The sequence below is a fragment of the Anser cygnoides genome, chromosome 13 (genome assembly GCF_040182565.1).
Source record: "Anser cygnoides isolate HZ-2024a breed goose chromosome 13, Taihu_goose_T2T_genome, whole genome shotgun sequence".
Classification (NCBI taxonomy): Eukaryota; Metazoa; Chordata; class Aves; order Anseriformes; family Anatidae; genus Anser; species Anser cygnoides.
Genome location: NC_089885.1, coordinates 11,377,330 through 11,400,090, shown reverse-complemented (window position 1 = coordinate 11,400,090; position 22,761 = coordinate 11,377,330). Strand labels below are relative to the sequence as shown.

Here is a 22,761-nt window from a genome sequence, read left to right as displayed (position 1 = left end):
ATTTCCCAAAGGCTGGGAGGGGATTCGGGCATCCGGCTCGTCTCGACGTACCTCTGCGCGCTCCTAAACCTCTTAGGTAATCCCCTTTAAATAGCAAGACTAGGGCGGCGTGGGATTTATTTTAAGCCCTTTCGAAACTGGATTTTGACGGTCAGGCCTTGCGCTCCGTCGCCATTCAGAAGCGTTTCAGACCGCCGCTCGTCCCAAACGGGTCGTTTTGTCGCTGCAGACTCCTCTGCGAGGCAGAAGAGATTAGCTCAGGCTCGGGCACAGCCTGGTGCCGGGCGGCCGCAGCCTCCGCGGCTTCCCCACGGGCACCGGGGGGCTCGTGCTGGGGCCGTGCTGGGGTCCCCCAGCCAGCTGGGCCGAGCCCTGCGGGAGGGTGTGTGGGGTTGTTGGCCCGCAGCCCCCCCCTGTGCCACGGGGACGGGGGGGAGCCGGTGTGGCTCCTGGCTTCGCTTTGGTCCCCCCAGCTCTGAGCTTGCCCCCCCGGGGTCGGTGCACGGGACCGGAGCTTTGGGTAAGGCCCGCGGGGGAGCCCCCAGGGCCGCCGTCTGCCTGCCCTGCGGCCCCAAGGTGCCAGCAGCGGGGCCTCCCTCGGTGCCCGGGGAGCAGGCCTGCGGCCCAGCGGGGCTGTCGCCTGTCGCCGTGTCGCCTGTCGCCGTGTCGCCTGTCGCGGGGGGAGGCGGCGGCTTTAAGCGTGCCCCGGCAGGCTGCCAAGGGGGGAGGGCTTTGTCCCGCCTGCCGCCGCCTCCCGCCGGCCGCCCGGGCAGGAAGAGCTGCTGCTTCCAGGTTGGGAAATCGCTCCAACGGCTAAAAAATAAAATAATAATGCTAATAGAAGTGCCCCCCCCTCGCCCCCAGCTCCGCCCCGAGCTGCCCCCGGCACGCAGCGGAACGGGCGGGAGGAGGCGGGGGGGGGGCGGCCTCCACAGCCCCTCCGCGGGGCAGGGAGCGGGAGGCGAGGCCTCTCCGGCCTCCAGCAGGGGGCTGCTGACCCCCCCCGGGGCAGCCCTGCCGGAGGGACGCCTGGGCTGGGCAGGGGGGGCCGGGAGGCTGCGGGTTTCCCCCCCCCGGGGGGGGGCCGTGCTCGGCTCCGCCCGAAGCCGCCCCCCGCTGCACAGGGAGCGCGGAGGCGGGGGCGGGCTCGGGGCTGCTTGGCAGGGGCTGGAAAAAGCCCCGGAGAAAGTTAAAGGAGGAGATCCGGCCGTTTGAGCGCTTCCTTCTGACGGATTTTGACAGCTTTTATTTGTTTATTTATTTCTTATGGTCCTGGTGGCCTTGACGCTCAGAGCCTGCTTCTCCCTCCCCGCCCTGTGCTCCTGGAGCTGCAGCAGCTGGCCAAGGGGGGGCCGAGTGTCCCGTGCAGGTTTCTGCTGTGGGATCGGTGCCTCCAGGGACAGCCCCGGGATTAACGCCCCGCTCCCGGTGTGGGGCAGCCAGCTCCCACCGGGCTGGGGGCTGCTGTGCCCCCAAAACCACATCCCGGGGCGCCTCTCCGGGCAGAGCCGGCTTGCAGGGACACAAACCGCCGCAGATGACGCCAGACAACTTTCTGTCTCTTTAATTAAAAAAGCTTTTTACCGATGGAGGAGGAGAGAACAGAGGGAGGTGATCGCTGGAAGTGCTGATTGTCGCAGGCACGGAGCCGGTTCTGCCGCCCTCGTGGGCCTGGAGTTACGGGGCCTGGCTGCTGGGGCCGTGGGATGGGATCGGGGATCGGGGATCGGGGCCGTGTCTCCTGCGGTCCACAGGGCTCCAGGAGGCAGCAGGGTGCTGGGACGAGGGTCCGTGGGGCTCCAGGAGGCAGCAGGGTGCTGGGACGAGGGCAGGAGAGGAGGCGGCACTGGGCGGCTGTGGCCGCTGGCGGCTGTGAGCGGCCTGGTGGGCTGGAAATGCAGAGACCTGGGTGCTAAAAATAGACCCTGATGTGATCAAAGAAGGCAGGGCTCCTGCACGCTCCGGCTCCTCGCCGCCTCCTGTTCTCCCCCTCCAGGCTTTGAGGATGAGAAACTTCCCTTCCCCCAGCTGCCTGGGCCGTGCAGGGGGCACGTAGCCCCTTCTGCGGTGGAGATTTCACCCTAGAAGCAAAGGGGGGGCCCTTCTGGGGCATGGGGCTGTGCTTTTCCTTTCCCTCGGGGAGGGCGGCTGGTGTCCGACAGCTCTGCTCCAGGCACATCCTATTCAGCTTCTGGTTGTCCGGGCACTAGAGGAGATGTGTGGGAGTGGGATATAGCCCTAGGGGATCCGGTGGTGAAAGCGTGCGTGGAGTCAGTTTAGTCCTCAGTTTTTCCTGTGGTAACCTGGAATTTTATCACCAAAGCGTGTGTTTTGTTTTTAGAAAACCTCGCTTTTCCTCTAAGGTGCGTGAACACAAAAACGTATTCCTAGGTCTCCAAAAAACTTTACTCCTGGATGGAAAGCCCATAGGAGCTGTCTTTACTGCTGTTTCTGCCTGTGTTTAACTGCCTTACAGCACGAGCCTTGTCCCCGTGCAGGGGTCTGTTTCGAAGACCCGCTTGCTGCCGCTTTCCCTCAGCCTGCTGCTTTCTTTCTCCCTGTGTGAAACCCCAGGCCCCTCTGGTTCATCCTGCGTGGCCGTGGGCAGGCGCTGGCGGCAATCTGAGGAAAACAAAAACGATGTGGCCGTTTTGGGGACTGGACCGAGCCCGCTGTGACCTGCTCTTCACCGAAGCCATCAATCAAAGGATGCAGGTCCCCAACAGGCTGAAGGTGGCAGACAGCTACAGCCCTGTGGACGAGGAGCCCGCAGCCGAGGATCTTCCTCCTTCCTTTCGGATGCACATCCCTGAGAGGATCTCTCTTGCAGGTAATGTCCCAGGTTTTTTTGGGGGTGGCTGAAGTTTGGTGAGGCTCTTTAATATTTTAGGGGGCAGGATTGTTTTATAAAGCCCTCCCTCCGCATCTCTTACAGTTCCCTCTTGGTCTTTGGCAAACTCCCTGCTTTGAGATGCAGAGATATATGGCCCTGCTTTGAAAAACATTTCCCCAGACTTGCTTTCCTGGAGCGGTGTGGCTTTTCGGTTCTCACCTCTCCAGGCTGTCCCACTACTCGTGTCTGCGGGATGTGTTTTTGATGTACTTCTGTTAACTCTGGACAGTGAGTTGGCTCTTCGACATGGGAGGATCTCTCCTCCCCCCTGTCCTGAGGACAATGGGCTATGTTCAGGTTTGTTTAACGCTTCCCTCTCTCCTCTCTGTAGAAATATCGGATGCCGGTCTGAGGCCCATCCTGCTGGAGCAGCAAAGGAAGGTCCCCTCTGTTGTGTGGCACGCGTCCGCAGACTCCTCAGCTCAGCCCGCCGCCCCAGGGGAGGTCCCTTTTCAGCACGTAGCTGGCAGACCGAGCTCCCAGAAGCGCAGACGACTGGTACTGTGTCGAGAGCAGCCGGGCTTGCCTGTCGTGGTGGTGGGGGGCATCCCAGCGGTTGTTTTTCTCTGGAGGTCTCTTACCAGCCCAAGCCAGAGCCATTTTCCAGCGTGCTACCTCCTCCCCACAGAGGGTGCTAGCGGCAATGGTGTAGAGGGACCTGTTTCTGCCCCATAATCAGTACACAATCTCACGCTGGGTCATCAGTTCAGCCAGATCTTCTACTGCATTTTATGAGCAGGAGATGGGCTGAAGTAGGTGCTGTCCCCTGCAACCTCCTTCTGGTACTTTTGAAATCCCTTTTCAATCACTGTTTCTCCTGGATGAAGTGTAAGGTGGAGCTGTTTCATCACTGCAGCAGAAAGGATTGTGGTGTTGGAGCTGAAAGCAGATTTTAACCTAGTGGGAAACTAATTCAAAGAGATGCCTCTGACTTGAGTAGAGAAAGGCTTGTTTTGAATGCTGGAGCTGCTGCTCTGCCTTCTCAAGTGCTTTCACCTCCCTAAAATTCAGGAGCCATTCCTGGATGTGTCACGTTCATGTCTTTCTCTCCAGAATACACCTTTTTTGCTGATCCTGTCCTGTTCAGGGCACATCTTCCCATCTGCTCCAGCATCATCTAGCCGGGCTGGGGCTTGTGCAGTGCTACTGAGCATTTCCCTCGTGCTGGTGGGGTCCTCACCCTGCAGACTGCCCGGGGCATGGGGCTGGGCTCGCCCTGTGCAGGCTCTGCCCTAACGCAGCTGTGTTTGATGCCAACAGGGCCACAACAGCGGCAGGTCACGGCGGGAGAGGATTCCGAGTGACTACACCCAGCTGGCCTTGCACAGCCCGGGCCAGCGCCACGAGCGGTGAGCACGAACCCAGAGCAGTTTGGGGTGGGCAGGGGCAGCGTCTCCTGGGGTCCGTGGTGCTTTGGTGTTCCCTGTTGGTGCCCCAAGGTGTGACAGATCCAGATCGGGGCTGGTCCCGCTCTTGGACGAAGCTGGTTAAGAGGAAAGCGGCCTCTGGTGTTGGCAGGGAGAGGTTCATGCCAGGCAGCATTGAAAGGCAGCTGTGCTGGTCCCCGGGGAGACGTGCTGCCCTCTGAGACACGCAGGACAGCGTGACCCCACTTGCAGCTCGGGGCAGCGCTCTTGGTCCTTGCCTGGCCATTGGGCCACCAGGATGGTGCTGCCCCTGCTTTGGCTGGTCCCAGTCTCTCCAGCTCTTCCCATCTTCCTCCCAGTGCCTCCTGACCTGGCCTCCTGCTCCAGCACTGGTGCCAGGGCTTACCTGAGTTTCTACGTGGACTGTTGAAGCTTGCAGTGCCTTACAGCCAGGGTGGGCTAAGAGCATACTTGTTTTTCAGCTCTTTGAGCATACCTTGTAGCAGGAAGGGGTTTAAGTTGGTCCTTTCTTCATGGTCTTGGGCTCTGGATTCAGTGGAGAAAATTCTTTAGCTTAATCCAGAGCAGAGCCGTCAAGAAGTCAAGGTCTGTCCGGGGGAGGCAGGAGAGGTGTGACGGTGAAGGTCTGCTTATCGTGCAGCCGTGGCTGGCTTTGGAGGAGTCAAGAGACTGCCTCTGCGCCTGGGCTGCTGGAGGGGCTTCTCCCACCTGCTGACGTGGAGGTCTGGGTGCCGCTGGCATTGCCCTGAGATGCTGGGGGCAGCCATAGGGACGAAGGGCCCCGGCAGCCTTTGCTTTTGCCCTATGAGGCCAGGCAGTAACCGGCGCGGTTTTTGTGCACCCCAGGCCGGACGTGTGCCCCCTGCCCACTCGCAGCGCCCCACTCCCCCTCCTCGCCGAGACGGGCAGAATCTACTCCATGCAGAACATCTTCCAGACCATGTACCTCCTGGGCCAGGTGCTCTTCCACCGTGTCCAGGGCTCCCTGCAAGACCCGACGCCATCCAGGTGACTTCGGCTCGTCCCGAGCCACCTCCCTGCCACTCTGCAAGGACCTGCCTTTGCCTTGCGGAGGCAGCAGCCAGGCCTGAGCTTCGTAACCCTCATGGGAGCCACGCGGGCAGGATGCTCCCGCACGGCTGCCCCGGTCTCTTCTCCTTGCCTGTTCTTTCAGCTTTGGGTGCCCGGTGCGGTCGGGCTGGGTGCACCCTGCTAACCCAGCTGGGCTGGCACCTCCTGCTTGGCTTAATAGCGTTCCTCTGGTTGCCCCAAGCGACCTAACATCATCACCCGTGACACTGCTGGGTCTCAGCTGCTCTTCGGTGGTGCTTTTTCTGCATGCTCTACGGAGAGAAGTGTGGGAAGGGGATCAAAATCCAGGACAAACGGCCCAGTCCCAGATCCCGTCACCACAACACCCTCTCCTGCAGACTCACAGCACCAGTTCTCCTTGCGCAAAACCTCCAGGCAGACAGGGAGGAGAGGGAGCATCCATCATCCGCACCACTCTGGCACGTCGTTCCTTCCCTCCCCAGCTGGAGCTGCGGGCATTGCCAGGGGATAGCCAGCACACACTGAAAAGCAGGGACGTCTTCAAATGTGGCTTTTTTGACTAAGTCTGGCCATGCTGTCTGATCTGGTTAGCGGCCGCATGGCACCTTCTCCCTCCTCCTGTCAGCCGTGGAGGAGGTTTAGCCATGGTACCACGGCAGGAGGTAACTTGTGGAGCTGCTGTAACACAGCGGGGTGAGCCCTGAGCCTCTCCCCAGCTCTCGATCTCCCTTTTGAAGCCAGGCACCGTGAAACACCTCTTCCTGGTGCTTTGCATCATTTCAAGTGCATACAGTGTCTCTTTCGTACCCCCAACAACAGCAGTAAAAAGTGATGGAGCTGACTTGCTTATGCTGAATTTTTTATGTAAAAAACCCCACAACTCTGGCCTTGGCTGGAGACTGGAATATTTCCGTGACAGTGACCTCTTGAAGGGTACGAGTCATCGGGAGGTGATTCCTAGTCTCTCCTGTAAAGGGTGGTCACATGTGTCAACTGGGATTTTTCAATTAAAAGCTGCAGAATGTGTCCAGTTTTAATGGCTTTGTGCTGGGGGAAATTGGATTTCCTTTCTGTCGTGACTTTCATATTATACCATGGCTATGTTACGTGGAGGCATTATCTCATAAATGTATTTTCAGGCAGATTCCTTTAACCTCTGCATGCTTTTCTGTCTTCTCTTCAGTGAGATCAGTATCAGGTTGCAAACGGGAATAAATTCCCCCCTTCCTGAGGTCCCCAGAGGAGTGGTGTTTGACACCTGGTTTGACATCATGTGTCAGCGAGCGCCTGTGGGGGACACTTGGTTTACAGACGGGCTCATGTAACACTAGCCTCTGACGGCAGCAACAACAGACTGAACGTGGCAAGTCGGACGTTTCGCCGTGCATCGACTTCATTTTGTGGCTCGGTGCTGTGGGCCCTGGAGCAAGGCTGTGTCTCCAGGGGAGCTCATCCGTAGCCTCTGCCGGTGCAGCTGCGTGTCCCGGGGTGGCCCCCGTGTTCGCAGGGGTGGAAGGAAGTGTGGCACGGCTGGGATGCGTACTTACATTTCCAGTAAGATTTGCTGTGAGGGCAGAAGGCGACACTTTCTTGTGGGGGAGTCATGGGAGAGGGCAAATCCTTGTCTCAGCAAACACAGGACCCTTTTCTGCTCGCTGACACACGTGTTCAGATAGGTACCCCCAGCTGGTGGCTGCTTCCCACCGGCTGGATCCCCACCCGCTGGTGTAAATGATACCAGCCCTCCAGTCTGGCATTGGCCATGTGGTCTGTGTTTGTCTGTCTTGCTCTAACTCTGATTTATCCAATCCTCAGTGAATTCCTCTGGCTGTAGAAAATGGATGCTGGGTAAATATCGTGTTTTCTCTCTGCTGGGCCTCTAAAGAAACATAAGCACGTGTTTTTACTCTTGGCTGCTGTAGCATGTGCTGTAAGTTTTGTTGTGATCACTCTGGGGTGCATGGTGGAGGGGTGTAAAAATGCATGATGGGGGTAAGAAGAAATCAGGAGGTGCTGTGCAAGCGCCGTTTCCTCTCTCCTGAAGCTGCATTCAGCTGGCACGACCTGGGCACGCATGCGCTGCCTGCATGGCTCGGCTCCCCGGGGCAGTGCCACGTGTGCAGGAAGATAATTGCACCTCTCGAGCAGTGTTTGCATCTCTGTTTTTCTCCCCCAGCTCCCAGGAGGCTGGCCCAGCCCCGGAAAGCTCCCTGGAGGAGGTCAGCACGGCTGAGATGGCAGCGATGAGAAAGCAGGTGAGAGAGGAGGCGGAGGGCTGCGGGTGTGTTCTGGGAGAGCCACAAGAGGGTGGATGAGGGCGCTCCAGGGATCTGTTGCTCAGGCTCGATTTGCTGGCGTTGCCAAGCCAGCCCTGGGTGATGCTTCCCATGGAGAAGCAGGGAGAGCTGGCGTGTGTTGACCCACCAAGCCCTTCCCTTGAGGGGCTGCAGGAGATGGCCAGACCCCCCCCAGCCTGCCTTCAGGGAGTGGTTCAGGCACTCTTCCGATGGCAAGGACCTTTTCCTGAAGCATCCCCTCGTAGGCTGAGGTAGGACTGCTAATTCTGCCACATGGGAGGACCTGAAGGAGGTGGCAGCCCCCCATTTCTCCTTCCCTCCTTCGCCGTCCCTGCGCCAGCCTCCTGTGCTGTACGGCAGGGCTGCTGACGGCCCCGCTGCTTTCCTTGCAGCTGACGAGGATCTCGGGGAGGCTGCGCGTGCTGGAGGAGCAGTGCAACGCCTGGCAGCAGAAGGAGGCCCTCATCTACTCTGTGCTGATCTCCGCCTGCCTCGTCAACACATGGCTCTGGCTGAGGAGATGACTTTCTGTGCCCCGGCCCACCGGGAGCAGGGGAGGATCCTTGCTCACCTACTTGCAAACAGTAAAACCGTGTGTTTCTTCTGAACTTGACCTGCTTTTTGCACTGTAGGCCCTGGAGGACCCGTGTCCTTCGGGCCCTGATGACAAGGTGCCACTCTTTAGCATCAGCAGTGGGAGAAGTGAAACCCTGAGGCCGGAGCTTGTGCCGCAGCAGCTGGAGATGGGTGTCGGGGGGTGGTGGGGTGAGACAAGGAGTATAGGAGTAGATAGGGGGGATGGACGTGGGGGAGCTGGGCGCTCCCATCCCTGCAGCCCCTGCTGTGCCATCTCCTGGGCTCTCAGCACGCTGGAGGCCGCCCAGCAGCGGGTTTGCAAATGTTCAGGTCCAAAGTGACTGTCAGCACTGCTGAGCTCTGGGCTTATCCAGAAGCTTGGCCTTTTCCCAGAGAGATTGAAATGGGAAACGTCCCCACGGTGACTCCCTGGATTATAACACCTCGTAACAACAGCGCAAGCGCAGCCGGGCTGTGGAAAAGTGCCCGTTCGGGCAGCAAGTAGGGGTTTGTTAGGCTGCTGGTGCCAGAGGGCAGGATCGCTCCCAGGTCTGCTGCCAAGCTGCAATTTCAGCAAGGGTGCAACAAGACAGGTGAGGGGAAGTCTCGGCCCAGATGCTCTTTAGCTAAAAACAAGCGCTGTTCAACAGCTCTGCTGCTTCTTGCTTTCCTTGGAGTCCAGGAACACCTGGCTTCGGGGGGAATTTGAGACTCTTGGTGGTTCATGCAGCACGTCTGCTGGAGCTGTGCCTGCAGGCTTGGGGCAGGTCTTGGCAACGGGGCCTCTCTGTGCCACCTATAAATGATCGTAGCTGGATCTGCAGGTCACCCGCATGTCCCGATAGCTAATTTACAGACCTGGGTGCTTAGGTGTTTCCTGCCTGCAACTGCATCAAGCGTCTGTGACCATAAATCTGGCAGGTGGACGTTCACTAATAAATAAGTGCCCCACAAGTAATTGCGGGTCTGAACCTGTGGCTGATGTCTGGGCTGAGGAGAGCGCTGGGATTTACTGGTGCTGAGCTGGTTCCTGTGGCTTGCAGCTGAGGGATGTGGTCAGACTGGAAGTATTTGGAGGTGATCAAACTGTATGTGTTCCCGGAGGGTAATTATTGGTGGGCTGGAGGGGATAGAAGATGACTTCTACATAAGGTGTATGTCTTGGTTTAAATCTGGAGCCACTAACCCATAAAATGCGTATTTTAATAAACTCTGTGTGCTGGATGTGTCTCTTGTGCCATTGTGGAGCCTGATCCCTGTATCTGGATGGGTGGGGATGGGTGAGGTTCGTTCCCTTGCCAGCAGGACTCTGACCTGGTGCCGGCAGGCTGAGCCACGCGAGCTTCTTTAATCAGACCTCGCCAGCTGGGCAGCCCGGGGACAGCTGTTTTGGGGCTGGGAGGAGGACGAGCTGGGGATCTGGAGCTGCAAAGCAGCTCCCTGCTGCCCACCTGCAGCCCTGCCCTGGGGGCGATGCCTTTATTTATTTCCTCTCCCTCCAGGGTGGGCACGTGTGGCAGGGCTGGGTGTCCCCGAGGGTGGCTGCCGCAACAATGTGCGTACAAAAAGAAGCGTCTTGTGCGATGCAGCGCTCGAGGGAGGTGCGTGGCGTGCGCCAAAGGGGCAGAAGCAAAGTGGCTCCCGGAGTTTCCGTGTTGTTTCTGGAGGTGGTTGCAGGTAGGGAGCAAAAGGAGAGGTGGGAAGGGGGACGTGCTGCTGCCAGTGCCTGGGTCTGTGGCATGGGGACAAGAGCAAGGAGACGTGTCCCTCCTGCCCAACGCTGCCGGCAGCCCTGACCGAAGCTGAAGTTCCCTGTCGTTTTTTCTTTTTTTCCTGTGTGTGGAAGTTAAGGCTTTGAAGAAAGTAAAGGTAAACTTTTGGTAGTGAAGGGACTCCGGCTGCTGGTGCTTTCAGATCAGCCCTGCTTGGGGTGCACAAGTCCCGTGCCTATGGCAGGATGCAAGTGGATGAGGGTAAAAATTAACTCCTTCTTTATGGCTTCGGGGATGCAAATTTTCTGCTGCGTGGTTATCAGAAGGGCTTTGTGAACAACATAAGAGAGCAGAGACCGGTGAAAGGCGCGCTTCATGGTCATTATCAAACTCTGCAGCTCTCTTCTCCAGGACTCCTGAGCAGCAAACGCGACCCCTGCTCCCTGAGCACAAGAGGTAGCGGGATGGAGGGGTGGCGGGGGAGAAGGGGACACGCAGGGAAGCGGAGCAGCCCTGAGCAGCGTGTCCCTCCTCCCCTTTCATCCCTGGGCTCGCAGCCGCTGCAACCAACTCCTCTGACGTGCAGCGAGCTGCTCAGGGCATCGAGGGAGCTCAGGGGCCGGGTGCGTGCCGTAGCGAGGAGACGCGCACCCGCTGTCACCTTCCCTGGGCGCCGCGGGGACTCTCCTGCCGGGTCCCTTGCTTGGGCCGGGGAGAAGGGCAGGAGCACGGGTGGCACTGGGGACAGCCCGGGAGGCCCCTGGGGGAGGATGCTCCCCATCCAGCCCCGCTAGCCCACGCGAGGTGGCAGCGAAGCCTCAGAGGACGCCAGGCTCGTAAGTGGACGGCGGTGGGGTCTTGGTGGTGGCTCTGCCCCGCCGGGGAGGTGGCTTGGGCTGCAGGCAGCTCTGTGCGTGCGGGCTGCCAGCAGCGTGCTGTGTGTGTGTGTGGCTGTGTGAGCGCAGCGGGGACGCGGGCTGGGGCGTGCAAGGCATTGCCTGCACCCACGCAGAGCATCGCCCGCGGGCACGCCATGCGGGAGCAGCAGCGTGCTGCCCCCAGGAGCCTGCCTCACCCCTACTGCGGGGCACGGAGGGCTAGCTGTGCCCCCGGGGGGGGGGTTTATCCTCTTCCTCCCCGAGGCAGGGCTGGGACTTTCCCATATGTGCATGTCTGTGCACTGAGCGGGCGTCAGGCGGCGGGTGCGAGGGGTGCGTGTGATGCTGGGGCCAGACAAGCCCCGCAGGGCATCTCGCACTTCGTAGGGAAATCAGCTCCCAGACTTCACAGCTCCACGGCAGCCTCTGCGTGTAAACGTCGAGTTTCTCTGACGCTCTCTGAAACCAGACGGTAGCACTCGCCAGCAGGAACCTCAGCAAGGTGCTTTATTGTTGTTGTTATTATATATTTTTTTTTTAAAGAGCAAACCTTAATTTCCAGTGCAGGGGTGGGCACTGGACAGAAGAAAGGCTGCTGTTCAGGCGCATATGGCCTTGTACACGCACCGCCTGCCTCGTGCTGCTGCCTGACATCTCCCCACGGGGCTGGCCTGGCCCTTACCCCCCTGCTCACCCCCGCGCCCTCGCCATGGGGCAGGCGGTGGGAGCAGCGCTGCGGGAGAGCTGCAGGCCCGTGGCAGGGCTCGCTGTGGGTGCCGGTGCCCTGGCGATGGCCGAGTATCCCTGGTGGGATGGGGACAGCACCTTTCGGGGGGCCACGGGCAGAGCTGGGACCTCAGGCCGGTGTTCCCTGCACTCCTGGCTGCTCTCTGCTCTTCCAGGTCCCCGGCGCAGGCGTGTGCCCGTGGTCTCCTCGCGGGGAGGATGACAGCCAAGAGTAACGGCCTGCAGCGCTCCCCGGCCGCCCTCAGCCCCTGCCCGCCCGCCCCAGCCGCAGCAGGGCCCGACGAGGAGGGGACAGAGCTCAGCACCGGCAGGTCAGGATGGTCGCAGCAGGGTGGCACTGGCGGGGCAGGGCCGGCTCGGGGTGTGCCGAGACCTGGCGTGGGTCTGGGGGCACGGGCAAGGCTGCGATGGCGAACCTCGGCTGCCTGTGTCCTCTGGTTCATCCTGCGTGGCCGTGGGCAGGCAGTGGGACGTGCAGTGTGGCCGTGACCCCCCCCTTCTCCCCGCTGCAGGACCTGCTCCACCCAGGATGAGGCCTCCTCGGAGCTGCAGAGAGGGGCTCCCGCGGCAGGGGGGGAGCAGCCGGCTGCCCCCGCTTTCCAAGGCAGGCGAGCTCTGGCCAGGTACCTGTGTGTGCAGCTGGGCTGGGCGCCTGGGTGCGGGGACGGGTCCTGTGCAACGCGGGGAGGAAGCCGGAGAGCTGCTGCATGGGCTCTTGGCTGAGCCTGAGCCCTTTGTGCCTGGCTTCGACCCACTGGGGGTGTGTGGGGTCGGGATCCCCTCCTGCTGCGTAGGACTTAGGGTTGCAAGGACCATCTGTGAAGTGCAGCTGCATGCCCCAGTGCCCATGGAGAGGACCATGTCTGGGGGCTCCTTTCCCTTACAGCAGCCCGGCTCTGCCCCTGTCACCCACACGTTCCTTGTGTCCCCACGGGAGTGGTGGCAGGATTCAGGGAGAAGCTGTGGGACTCTGCCAGGGTGGGACCTGGGCTGCCTTACCATATTCCTATATTCTTGGGCCCACACCATCACTGCAAGGCGCAGAAAGATGATGTTTAGGCACGTAAGGCCTGCTCAGCTGTAGCCCCCTTCCTTGCTCACAGGCTTTTGCTTTCTCCTTGCTCCATGGACACCTCCTGATTCTGCCTCTCCCCCTGTCCAGGATAGTCCGGCTGGTGCTGGTGCTGAGGGACTGGGCCAGCAAGAGCTTGCACGAGGAGCAGCAGAGGCCTGACCCCTTCCTCGAGCGCTTCCAGGGCCCGGAGCTCCAGATGGTGGCTGCAGACGCCAGCAGCGATCCAGAGGATGAGGAGACCGAAGAGAAAAGCAAAAAGTAGGCTCCCTTCCCTGTGACCATGCATGGTGCTCGGGGTCTCCCAGCAGTGATGGTAAATGGGGGCAGGTAGGGCAGCAGCCGTGGGAAGGGTCCCCCCTGCCCTGCCCGACCTTGGAGCAATTCAGCACCAGGACTGGCATTTGAACCCAGCCCTGGGTCCCTAAAAAGGTGTGCCTGCAGCCTGTGCACACGTGGAGCTGGGGAGAAGCCGAGGAAGGTGGGGTCACCCCCCAGGAGACCCCAGCGAGCACAAACCTGTGGGCTTTTCCAGCCTCATTCATCATCTCAGGAGGAAGGGAGATGAAGGGAGTGCGTTTGCTGCCTGTTTCCACCACCTCCAAGGGCAGACACTGTGACGGCAGCTTTCTGAAAAGGCTCTTTCAAATCCAGCCCTTTCATCTCCTCAGCTCACGCTCCTGGTGAAAAGCAATAACCCGGCTTTTCTTCTGCTGGCTAATTAAAGGGCAAAGCTCATGGACTAGCCTGGACCCTACCATTACACATGGTAATTAAAGCACCAAGAAATGATTGTTTTCTATAGGAGGAAAATATCTGAGCCTTGTATCTGGGTTTTTACTAGTCGTGGACAAAAAAGTGCTCTGCCCTGCGGGGTTAAGGGGAGCTTGTTAATTATCGGAGAGGCCCTGAGTGTGCCATCAGAGGGCAGCTCCCTGCCCGTGGGCTCCTCGCGAGGAGCTGCGTTGCCTGAGCTGAGGATATATCTGTGGGGGAAGCAAGAGCAGAGCCAAGTGCTGTCGCCTTACGGCCAGTAAATGCCACTGGTCTGCCAGCCTGGCTTCATCTGAGGGATAGGATGAAAATCCCCGCACTGGGGTTTGTGTTGTTTAGTGGTGCCCTACAAACTTCTGAAAGGAGAACACCATGGCTCACCGGGATGAGCTCCTGGGGAGACGGTAGCAACTTCTGCTGCTTTCCCAGATCCTCAGAGCAGTGGGTGAGAAGAGTCCCAGGCCTGGTAACGCTGAGCATGGAGCTGCTGTTCATGGCATGGGGAGCCCCCAAGGCTGCAGAACGGGGTGCAGAGCCTTCAGGGTGCTTATCCCCCTTTCTGGGCTAGTCTTGAGCTAGTCTGGGGTTTTCCAGCCCCAGCCCTGCTGCCAGAGCATGCATTGGCACAATGTCAGTGACTCCAGCACTGGTGATTTAAAGCTGAAGTTACCAACCTGACTAACACTGTTATTGAGGTTATTAGTGCTCGTGGTGCGGTGTTACAACAGTACCGCCTGGTGTCAGGTGCTGTACGTCCCAGCGAGCAAGGTGTCCCTGTCTCAAAAAACATCAACCCTTATCTGAGCAAAACACTCCCATTTTCTCCCCACTTGCAACGGGAAGGTTGAACCACCTGCTTGTCTGTGGCTGTGCCCGGGGTGAGCGTGAAGCGGCGCCGCTGGCTCTGCTCCGAGTGCCGGTCCCCACGCTGCGGGCAGCCTGGGTGCCGCTGGGGAGGGAGGCCTCAAGGCAGAGGTTTTGCTTTTGAAGCTGTTGGAAGCAGTGAGGTGAGCGCGGGGAATGGGTTGGCAAGCGGGCTGTTCTTCCTAGCGCTGGAGGGAGTTTTACGTGTTCAAAAGCTGGAAGTGAGGGGAGGATGGAAAGGGAGAAGGCGTTTTGCCCTGGCAGGTGGCAGCAGCCAAGCCTATCAGCCAAGCCGCAGAGTTGCTGTTTCCCTGCTCCTCCGGTGAGATCTGGCCATGGGAGCACATGCTGCTTATCTCAGAGCCCCAAGACGAGCAGGATCAAATGCTTGGGAGCAGTTCAAAGGCTGGACCCCGGGCTGAGCACCGACTGCACGCAGGCAGCGTGGCGATGGCAGCCCTCTGACGGCGGCCACCGCTCTGGGGCTTGGGCAGCCCCTCCTGGTGCTCCCGCTGATCTGCAGCATGTTTTCCTTCCTGCTCTAATTAATCTTCTTCTCTCAGATCTGTCTGGCACCAATCCATGCCTCGTTTGGGAGAGGCGATGCCATCTAACAAGAAGTTTTCTGGTCACCCTCTTTCATACACCTGTCTGGCTCTGCCTCTGAGGTGCACGTAGGCCACCTGCTTTGTCTTGCCACGCTACAGTTTCTCTTCTGGTATGTTAATAAGCACTGTTTTGGGGATAGAGGAACTTAAACAGTGCTGGACGTTTTTGCTCAGCACTCCTGGGTTTGGTTTTAGCTTACAGACTGTCACTCAAGCTGCAGCTACGTTTGATCCAGTCTAGTGCAAAGGATGAAGGAGATGACTCAGATGTTTCCTTCCAAACCTGTTTTCTGTGTTTAACCCTTTATTCACACGTTGACAGCTCTGCCTTCTCTCTGCTTCCAGGAAGAAATGGCAGATCTTTGTGGTGGACCCTGCGGGGGACTGGTATTACCGCTGGCTGGCTGTCATCGCCGTTCCTGTCCTCTATAACTGGTGCTTGCTGGTGGCCAGGTGAGCTCGGAGGTTGTAGCGCTCCTGTCTCCTCTAATCCTCCTATTCAGCTGGCTGTTGTGGCTCAAGCAAGAATCAGACAACTGGTGTTGGTGGGGGGGAGCTGGGGGTGCCTAAAGGAAAGGGACCTTCAGTCTCACGGTGACTGCAGCATGTAAACGCAGAGCATCCCTCATCTGGGCCTGGCTGGAAAGGACTGTCATCTCGGGGTGAAGCTGCTTGCAGAGCTTTTGGGATGTGGTTTCAAGACATTGCTTCATGCAGGTCAAGGGATGGCAGATTCTTCAGAGAAGATGGTTTCAACCTCTCTGAGTAGAGGGGCAAGTGGCCAAGCTCTGTTGCAGAGTTAGCAGCCCCAGAATCAGCCTATACTCGGCTGTAACAGAGACTTACTGGTCTCACTGCCCCATTATACGGTCCTCCTTCAGGGCTTGCTTCAGTGACCTACAGAAGACCTACATTGTCCTCTGGCTGGTGTTGGACTACGTCTCAGACTGCATCTACATAGGGGACATAGTGATCCGCCTGCGCACAGGTAAGCAGCAGGAGCCTCCTGGCCTGCGATTGCTTTGCTTTAGTGCCCTAAAGGTGGAGGTGAGCTGCAAGGGAGGGACCTAATCTACAGCTCCGTTAGAAGGAGGGTTTTGTCTACCTTGGCTCTCGCTTGTATGAAGCAGTCTCCAGAGAAATAGTCTAATTAAGAGATCTGAGAAATGGAGTAAGTTTCAGAATGAAAGATTAATCATCCTAGCTTTCAACTTCACCTTTGAATAATTGTACAAAATTACCCACATTACTATTAGTATTCGGGCATGGTTGAAGGTCTGTATCTCCGATTTTGCACAAGTTCAGCTAATGAATTATCTACATGGAAAAATGGTAGAATTTAATGTTCTCGGAATGGGGCAGGTGGCTGTGCTTTCTGTCCAGAACAGCGGTAATTCACGACCGGAGGAAGGAAACCTTTGTGTCCCTATTACTTCATGGCAACAGAGTAAATCCTTAAGTGATAGCTTTACATGGCTTTTGCCAAATGAGGAGCTTGCGTGATAGCAAAAGCTTGTAAACAGAGTAGATCAGGTGCAACTGGTAATGTATGGATAACTGTATACATGCACAAAGATGCATGGCATATCCTGAAATATTTATCAGAAGCACTTACAAAGCCAGTAGAAGAGTTGAACATAAGCCAAGATCATTCTATTATTTGCTTCTCTGTTAGGCTTCTTGGAACAGGGCCTCCTGGTTAAGGACCTGAAGAAGTTACGGGATAACTACATCCACACCTTACAGTTCAAGCTGGATGTTCTCTCCATCCTGCCCACAGACCTGGCCTACTTTGCTGTGGGGTTGCATCGTCCTGAACTGCGATTCAACAGGCTGCTGCACTTCTCCCGCATGTTTGAGTTCTTTGACAGGACAGAGACCAGAACCAGCTACCCCAACATCTTCCGCATCAGCAACTTGGTTCTTTACATCCTGGTCATCATCCACTGGAATGCCTGCATTTATTATGCCATCTCCAAGGCCATAGGCTTTGGGGAGGACAGCTGGGTCTATCCCAATGTCACAGACCCTGAATATGGGTATCTCACCCGGGAGTACGTCTACTGTCTCTACTGGTCTACGTTGACTTTGACCACCATTGGAGAAACCCCGCCCCCTGTGCGTGATGAAGAATACCTTTTTGTGATCTTCGATTTCCTCATTGGTGTCCTCATCTTTGCCACCATTGTGGGGAATGTGGGATCCATGATTTCCAATATGAACGCCACCAGGGCAGAGTTCCAGGCAAAAATTGATGCCATAAAACACTACATGCAGTTCCGCAAGGTGAGCAAAGACATGGAAACTAAAGTCATCAAGTGGTTTGACTACCTGTGGACAAACAAGAAGGCGGTAGACGAACGGGAAGTCCTCAAGAATCTTCCTGATAAGTTAAGGGCAGAGATTGCCATCAACGTTCACCTGGAGACACTGAAGAAGGTGAGGATTTTCCAGGACTGTGAGGCAGGTCTACTGGTGGAGCTGGTGCTGAAGCTTCGCCCTCAGGTGTTCAGCCCAGGGGATTACGTTTGCCGTAAAGGAGATATTGGGAAAGAGATGTACATCATCAAGGAGGGGAAGCTGGCTGTGGTGGCGGATGATGGAACAACACAATATGCTTTGCTCACTGCGGGAGGCTGCTTTGGCGAGATCAGCATCCTCAACATTAAAGGGAGCAAAATGGGCAACAGGCGCACGGCCAACATCCGTAGCTTGGGCTACTCTGATCTTTTCTGCCTGTCAAAGGAAGACCTGATGGAAGCAGTCACAGAGTATCCTGATGCCAAAAAGGTCTTGGAGGAGCGGGGCCGGGAGATCCTGACCAAGGAAGGGCTGCTGGACGAGTCAGCTGCAGAGGCAAGCATGGAAGGGAAGAGCGTGGAAGAGAAGCTGGACAGGCTGGCCTTGAACCTGGACACGCTTCAAACACGCTTCGGCCGCCTTCTGACAGAGTACAACGATGCCCAGATGAAGCTCAAGCAACGCATCACTGTTCTGGAGTCCCAGCTGAGGCAGCAGGATCTGGAGGACTTCTTCTCGGATAGCTCAGACAGCCTGCCTTAGGCTACGGGAGAAGCTACACCTGGTGGCATGCAGTGCTGGGGCGTAGAGGCCAGCTAGGTGGTCTTGCCCTGTGTGAGATGTGTTATTTCACACGGCAGCGCCTCTGGCTGCCTTGCCTGGACTTCCCTCAGGTCCTTAGCACTGCTGCTGCCGCTGCCTCAGTGGCAGCTCGGAAGATGGCTCCAAATCAGGTGTCTGTCCTCGCTCCTCCTCAGGCCTGTCTCTGTTCTCATCACCTCAGTGCGAGACCTTGGGCTTGGATCAGTACAAAGAGGGGAATGGCCAATGCCATTGCTAACGATTCCTCCCCGCTTAGCAAATGGTCTCTGCCCGACTCAATCCCCTCTTACCATTTGCCTTAGCAGGAGGTGGGACGTGACCCTTGCTGGAGGGGTACCTGGATGTACCTGTGTGTCAGGGAGATGCGGAGTCTCGGCGCACACAACCTGCCACCTCCTTATCTGCACCAGGACAGGGGAGGCGGTCTAGATGCTGCATTCCTTGCAGATAACAAAACACCCCACCGAGAGAGACCAAATCACAGGCCAAATATTTACAAAGGCATTTTAGGTCTGGCTTTTATAGCTCACTTTGTGCAAATACAGCACCTTCACTGAGTGCCTGCAGAGACCTGGTCTGCACTAAGTGACTCCGTACCCGCAGGATACCCAAACTTAGCTAAGAAAGCCCAATCCGTGCCTCTTATGTCTGCAAATGAGGAAGCTTGTCTGGGTCACTGTGACTCCATAGGTCACCTCCACCTCCTACTCCAAGGCTGGATATCCAGCTGGAAGGGCAGGCAGCTGCTCTCCTGCCCACCACTCTTCTCCCTTCTGCTATATTCAGTGCCTGAGCTGTCAAATTGCCCCGGCACGAGCAGCTGGGTACCCTGCACCACACTTTCCTGGGGAACAGCATTCCTGAGCCCTCCTGCTGCAGAGGTGGAGTGATTTCCTTTTGGGCTGTGAAGGACTCAGATGACAAGTACAATACAGAGGTAGAGACCTCTCCTCGCTGAACGACAATGTCCGTCATGCCGTGTGCAGAAGGAAGACAGTAACTGTCTCTCTCATCTCTCTAATGACGGCTAGATGTGCCAGGAAGGGTTTGGCTGAACGGACACGTTCTTTAGGAACAAAGCAGTGATGGGACCCAACTGTGCCCGTATTTGCTTTACCATTGGTAGCTCGGAAAGAGCGCAGAACACATTTATTTTCTTAGGCAGGAGGTTTTCTTGAACTCGGTGGGAGTTTTGGGGCCTTGCAGGCCAGTTGCAGGAGATGTGAATGGCAGAGTCATGGGGACATGCCTGTAAGGGCAAAACCTGGCACCAGCACAGCCACTGGCAAAGCTCTGCCAGGCAAAGCCCCGCGGGCTCCGTGGTGCAAGCAACTTGTTGGCAAGAGTGCAGTGCAGGAAGGGCCACCGAATCCCTGCAAGCCCCCTTGCACAGCATCCTTAGCACTAATGCTACCCATGCCCACGCCTAAGGGGTGCCGTGCAGGTGCTGGGACCAGGGGATGCAACCTCCCTGCTTGCTTCTGCCACGCAGCTCACCGTGACTGCGTGCACACCTCTGGGACCTCCTGCTCCCGCCCACCGGGTCCGTGGGGTGGGCTGGTTTACAAGGAGGAGGAAGTTCGATGGAGAAGGGAATCTGGGGGAAATTTGTGCTCTGGGCCAAACTCAGCCCATAGTTTGGCTAAAACAATGGGGTGGTGTGGGAGCATATCAACCCAGAAAGGCTCGTGGTGGAAAACCAAGAGTGTTTGCTTTGGCCTTTCTTTTCCCTCAAAATGAGACTGCCCTTCTTCGTTATGGATGAGGATTTTCTGTTTAAAATGAAACGTCCTTGCCTTTGGGGTCGCTGGGCGAGGGAAGGTTAAATTACCGACACCAGAAGGCGGAGCGAGATCAAACCCCCTTTGCTGCCCGTCCCCGAAACGTTAGGCTTTTCCGTTTAGTTGGTACCCAGGCGGGGCGGGGTGGAGGCGAACCGGGCTCCTGCTCTTTTTCCTCTCTCGAGCCCGGGCTCCCGGCTGCTCCCGGTGCCGCGTCCCGGCGCCGCCGGGCTGGCCGCGGGCTGCAGCCTGGGGATGCCGGCCCGGGGCCGGGAGAGGGAGCTGTGAGCCGCGGAACCGGCCGAGCCCGGCGGCAGCAGCTGCCAGGCATTGCCCTGCCACCGCCTGCGGGCTCAGAAACTCGGGGTTTTGCTCCTCAGCTGCAGGGGAGGAGGGTTTGTCGGGGGGTGCAGCCAGCCCCGGCTGGGTGCCCAGCTCCTGCCCATCCCCGGTGCCCAGCTCCTGCCCCCCTGCTTGGGGAGCTGCTGGCAGCTCGGGGGATATCCCGGCTTTTTCTTGGGGGGGGGGTAGGAGGGGAGAGAAAAAAATAAATAAAGGGCAAAAAACCTCTTCCTTCCCCAGGTTTAATCCGAGATAATAATCCACTCGGGAAACTCGAAGCCTCCAGACCAATTACCCCAGAGGACGGCTTTGCAAATGCCGAGCAGAGCCCGCTTGTTTTCCCCGTGGCGGCAAGCCAGGGAATCATAGATTGATGAACCGCTTGATGGGCCTGCTAATGAAATTAGCAGCAGCTCCATGATTTTTCCAGTGAGCAGGACAGGCAGATGCTGGCGAGAAGCACACAACGGCACAGCTGCGCTTCTGGGCTGCCTGAATTCCCAGCACAGTGGACAGGGGGCACGGCAGGTGCAGCTCTGGGGCTGCCCATTTTACAGGTGGCTTCAGGACGAGCCTCCGCTGCGTAAGGCTCTCCGGGAGATGGGGAAGAGAAGCTGCCAAAGGCTGCTCCTGCGGGCTGGCACCTGGAGGGACAAGCTGAGGGTGCAAGGGTCTGCTCCCTGCAGAGGTTTGCCTCCTGCACCATGGTGCATTAAGCTGCTTTGGCTTTATGTTGTCAACATATATTTTTTTCTAGATCTCTCTCATTGCAAAAAATAACCCCCTGTACAATGGAAGCTTTCTCAGCTGTGTGCTGTGGGTGGGAGACATCAAATACGGAGCAAATTTTGCAGTTTTGCCTCCAGAGAAGGCAGACTGAGGGGAAGTGGGGGTGCCTCGCCAGGCAGCTGCCCCTTCCAGTGCCATCGGGCCAGGGGAGCCCCCTGCCTTCTGCTGCAGTTTTCTGCAAACCTGCTCCCAAAGGAGGGTGTATCTTCAGCCCTAGCCTGCCTCTACCAGAGAGGCAGGAAAAGGACTGGGATTTTTGGGTGAATCAACCGTAAATGCTCCGTGTGGTACTGGGCTTCCCTCCTCCTCTCTGAGCACCATTTCTAGGAAAGCAATCATCGCTGGATGATACCCAGAAAAAGCTCTCTCATGGGCCTCCGGGAAATGTGAGTACACATTTCAGAGCTGAGGGAAATGGAGCCATCTTGGCAGGACAAAACAGGGATGATTCCTGCCTCCTGTCCACCTGCTTTTTGCCTTTCTCAAGCTGCTCGTGAAGAGCTGTGTCTGCTAGGGGCTCAGCTGAACCGGAGCCTCCTGAAGCTGTGAGCTCAGCCCAAGGGTCTCTGGTGGTGCTGGGCAATGGGTGCGGCGTTTGCAGCCCCTGGTGGGTGTCTGCAGGCTTTTAAAAGAGACAAAACTTCCTGAGATGTTTTGGTGAGTCTTGATTCACTGAGGATGGGGCTGCCCTTTGGAGGGGAAGGCTGGTGCTGAGCGCCCAGCGTGCCGCACAGACTGGAGGGTGCTCAGCTCCAGTTTTGTCCTGTGGAGCTCAAGCCCTCCGTCACCCGTGCCTTCGTGCAGGGTCTCAGCGTGAGGTGGGCACAGCATCATGATTCCCCTGGTCATGTTGCCTAGCGGAGAGGAGCAGGGATGAAGGGGCTGACCACCGCAGCTCTGTTGTGCTTCCTCCCCTGTTCCTCCCCTGCTCAAACACCGGGGTGCTGCCGCCTCCTCGGTTAAACAAGCAGAAGTACCCGTTCCTCCCCGAATCGGAGTCTGTGTTGCCATGACAGCAGCTCAGGGTGAGCAGGAGGTGAAGGCACCCGAGCGGAGGGGAAGCCCCGGGGTGCCTCCCCGACACACTCCTCCCCTCGGCCCACCGCATGCTGCCGGCTGGGGAAAAGGAGGTTCCCCGGGTAGGAAGTTCTGGGGGAACTCCAGCACTTCCCAGGGGAGCTGTTAGAGCACATCCAAGGAGAAGTCCTTGCCTGCAGGATCACCCTCCTGAGCCCTCGGGTGGTGGTGCTGCACTTGGGTGCCCTGCTCTGTGAGCTTGGCCGTGGAGGCATCCGCCCGGTGCGTGGGATTCGAGGGGCCGGGAGCTTCCAGTCCTGGTTGTTGGCCCTTTTCCCACCGTGCGAGGCCAGCTGTTGGTAGCTGCACAGGACGGAGGGGTGGGGAGGTGCTGGCACGGGTAACGAGGAGCAAGAGCGCGGCTGTTTCTCACCTCATGGGTGACTGGAGGTGTTTCCGAGTCCGTTCATAGCTGTCACTGGCAGAGAGCTGTCAAGGCACTCCGCTTGCCTTGTAATTAAGACACAAAATCCGCTGAGAAGCGAGGACCCAGCGGGCACCCTGCTCTCCACACACAGGCAGCCTCAGCCCCCACCTTCCCCTCCTAACGAACCTGCCCGACCGACCCCTGTCCGGGCCTGCCGCCCCCAGGCACCTCCTCGTCCTCCCAGCGGCTTCTCCCCAGTCTCTGTACCGGTGCCTTTGGCTGAATTTGCAGATGTGAAGGTCAGAGAGGACTGCACACGGTAACCCCTGCGCGAGCCGTGCCGCTGCCCAGCTCTGCCTTTCCCCCATTTCAGGATTTTTGCCCGCCTGTCGTTAGCTAACCTTGTAAACACACATGGCA

At 58.0% G+C, this 22,761-nt stretch overlaps 2 protein-coding genes across 7 annotated transcripts; both read left to right on the top strand.

Annotated features, from left to right (window-relative positions):
- Window positions 1-661: 661 nt before the first annotated feature.
- Window positions 662-9,431, top strand: LOC106037743 (fetal and adult testis-expressed transcript protein homolog). 6 transcript variants are annotated; one of them, XM_048077133.2, is made up of 7 exons: window positions 662-792; window positions 2,575-2,830; window positions 3,225-3,391; window positions 4,154-4,242; window positions 5,128-5,289; window positions 7,511-7,589; window positions 8,024-9,431. In XM_048077133.2, the coding sequence occupies exons 2-7, from the start codon at window positions 2,641-2,643 to the stop codon at window positions 8,153-8,155; spliced, it is 819 nt and encodes a 272-aa protein (XP_047933090.2). In that variant the 5' UTR covers window positions 662-792; window positions 2,575-2,640; the 3' UTR covers window positions 8,156-9,431. The 6 variants fall into 6 exon arrangements, with proteins under 6 accessions (XP_047933090.2, XP_066861049.1, XP_047933075.2 ...); XM_048077118.2 differs by having other exon boundaries at window positions 680-792; window positions 2,477-2,830; XM_048077113.2 differs by having other exon boundaries at window positions 720-792; window positions 2,499-2,830.
- Window positions 9,432-11,471: 2,040 nt separating this feature from the next.
- Window positions 11,472-20,171, top strand: CNGA2 (cyclic nucleotide gated channel subunit alpha 2). The gene is made up of 6 exons (XM_013183788.3): window positions 11,472-11,855; window positions 12,057-12,167; window positions 12,707-12,877; window positions 15,208-15,315; window positions 15,744-15,850; window positions 16,538-20,171. Exons 1-6 carry the CDS (start codon window positions 11,743-11,745, stop codon window positions 17,923-17,925), a joined length of 1,998 nt encoding a protein of 665 aa, XP_013039242.3. The 5' UTR covers window positions 11,472-11,742; the 3' UTR covers window positions 17,926-20,171.
- Window positions 20,172-22,761: the final 2,590 nt, after the last annotated feature.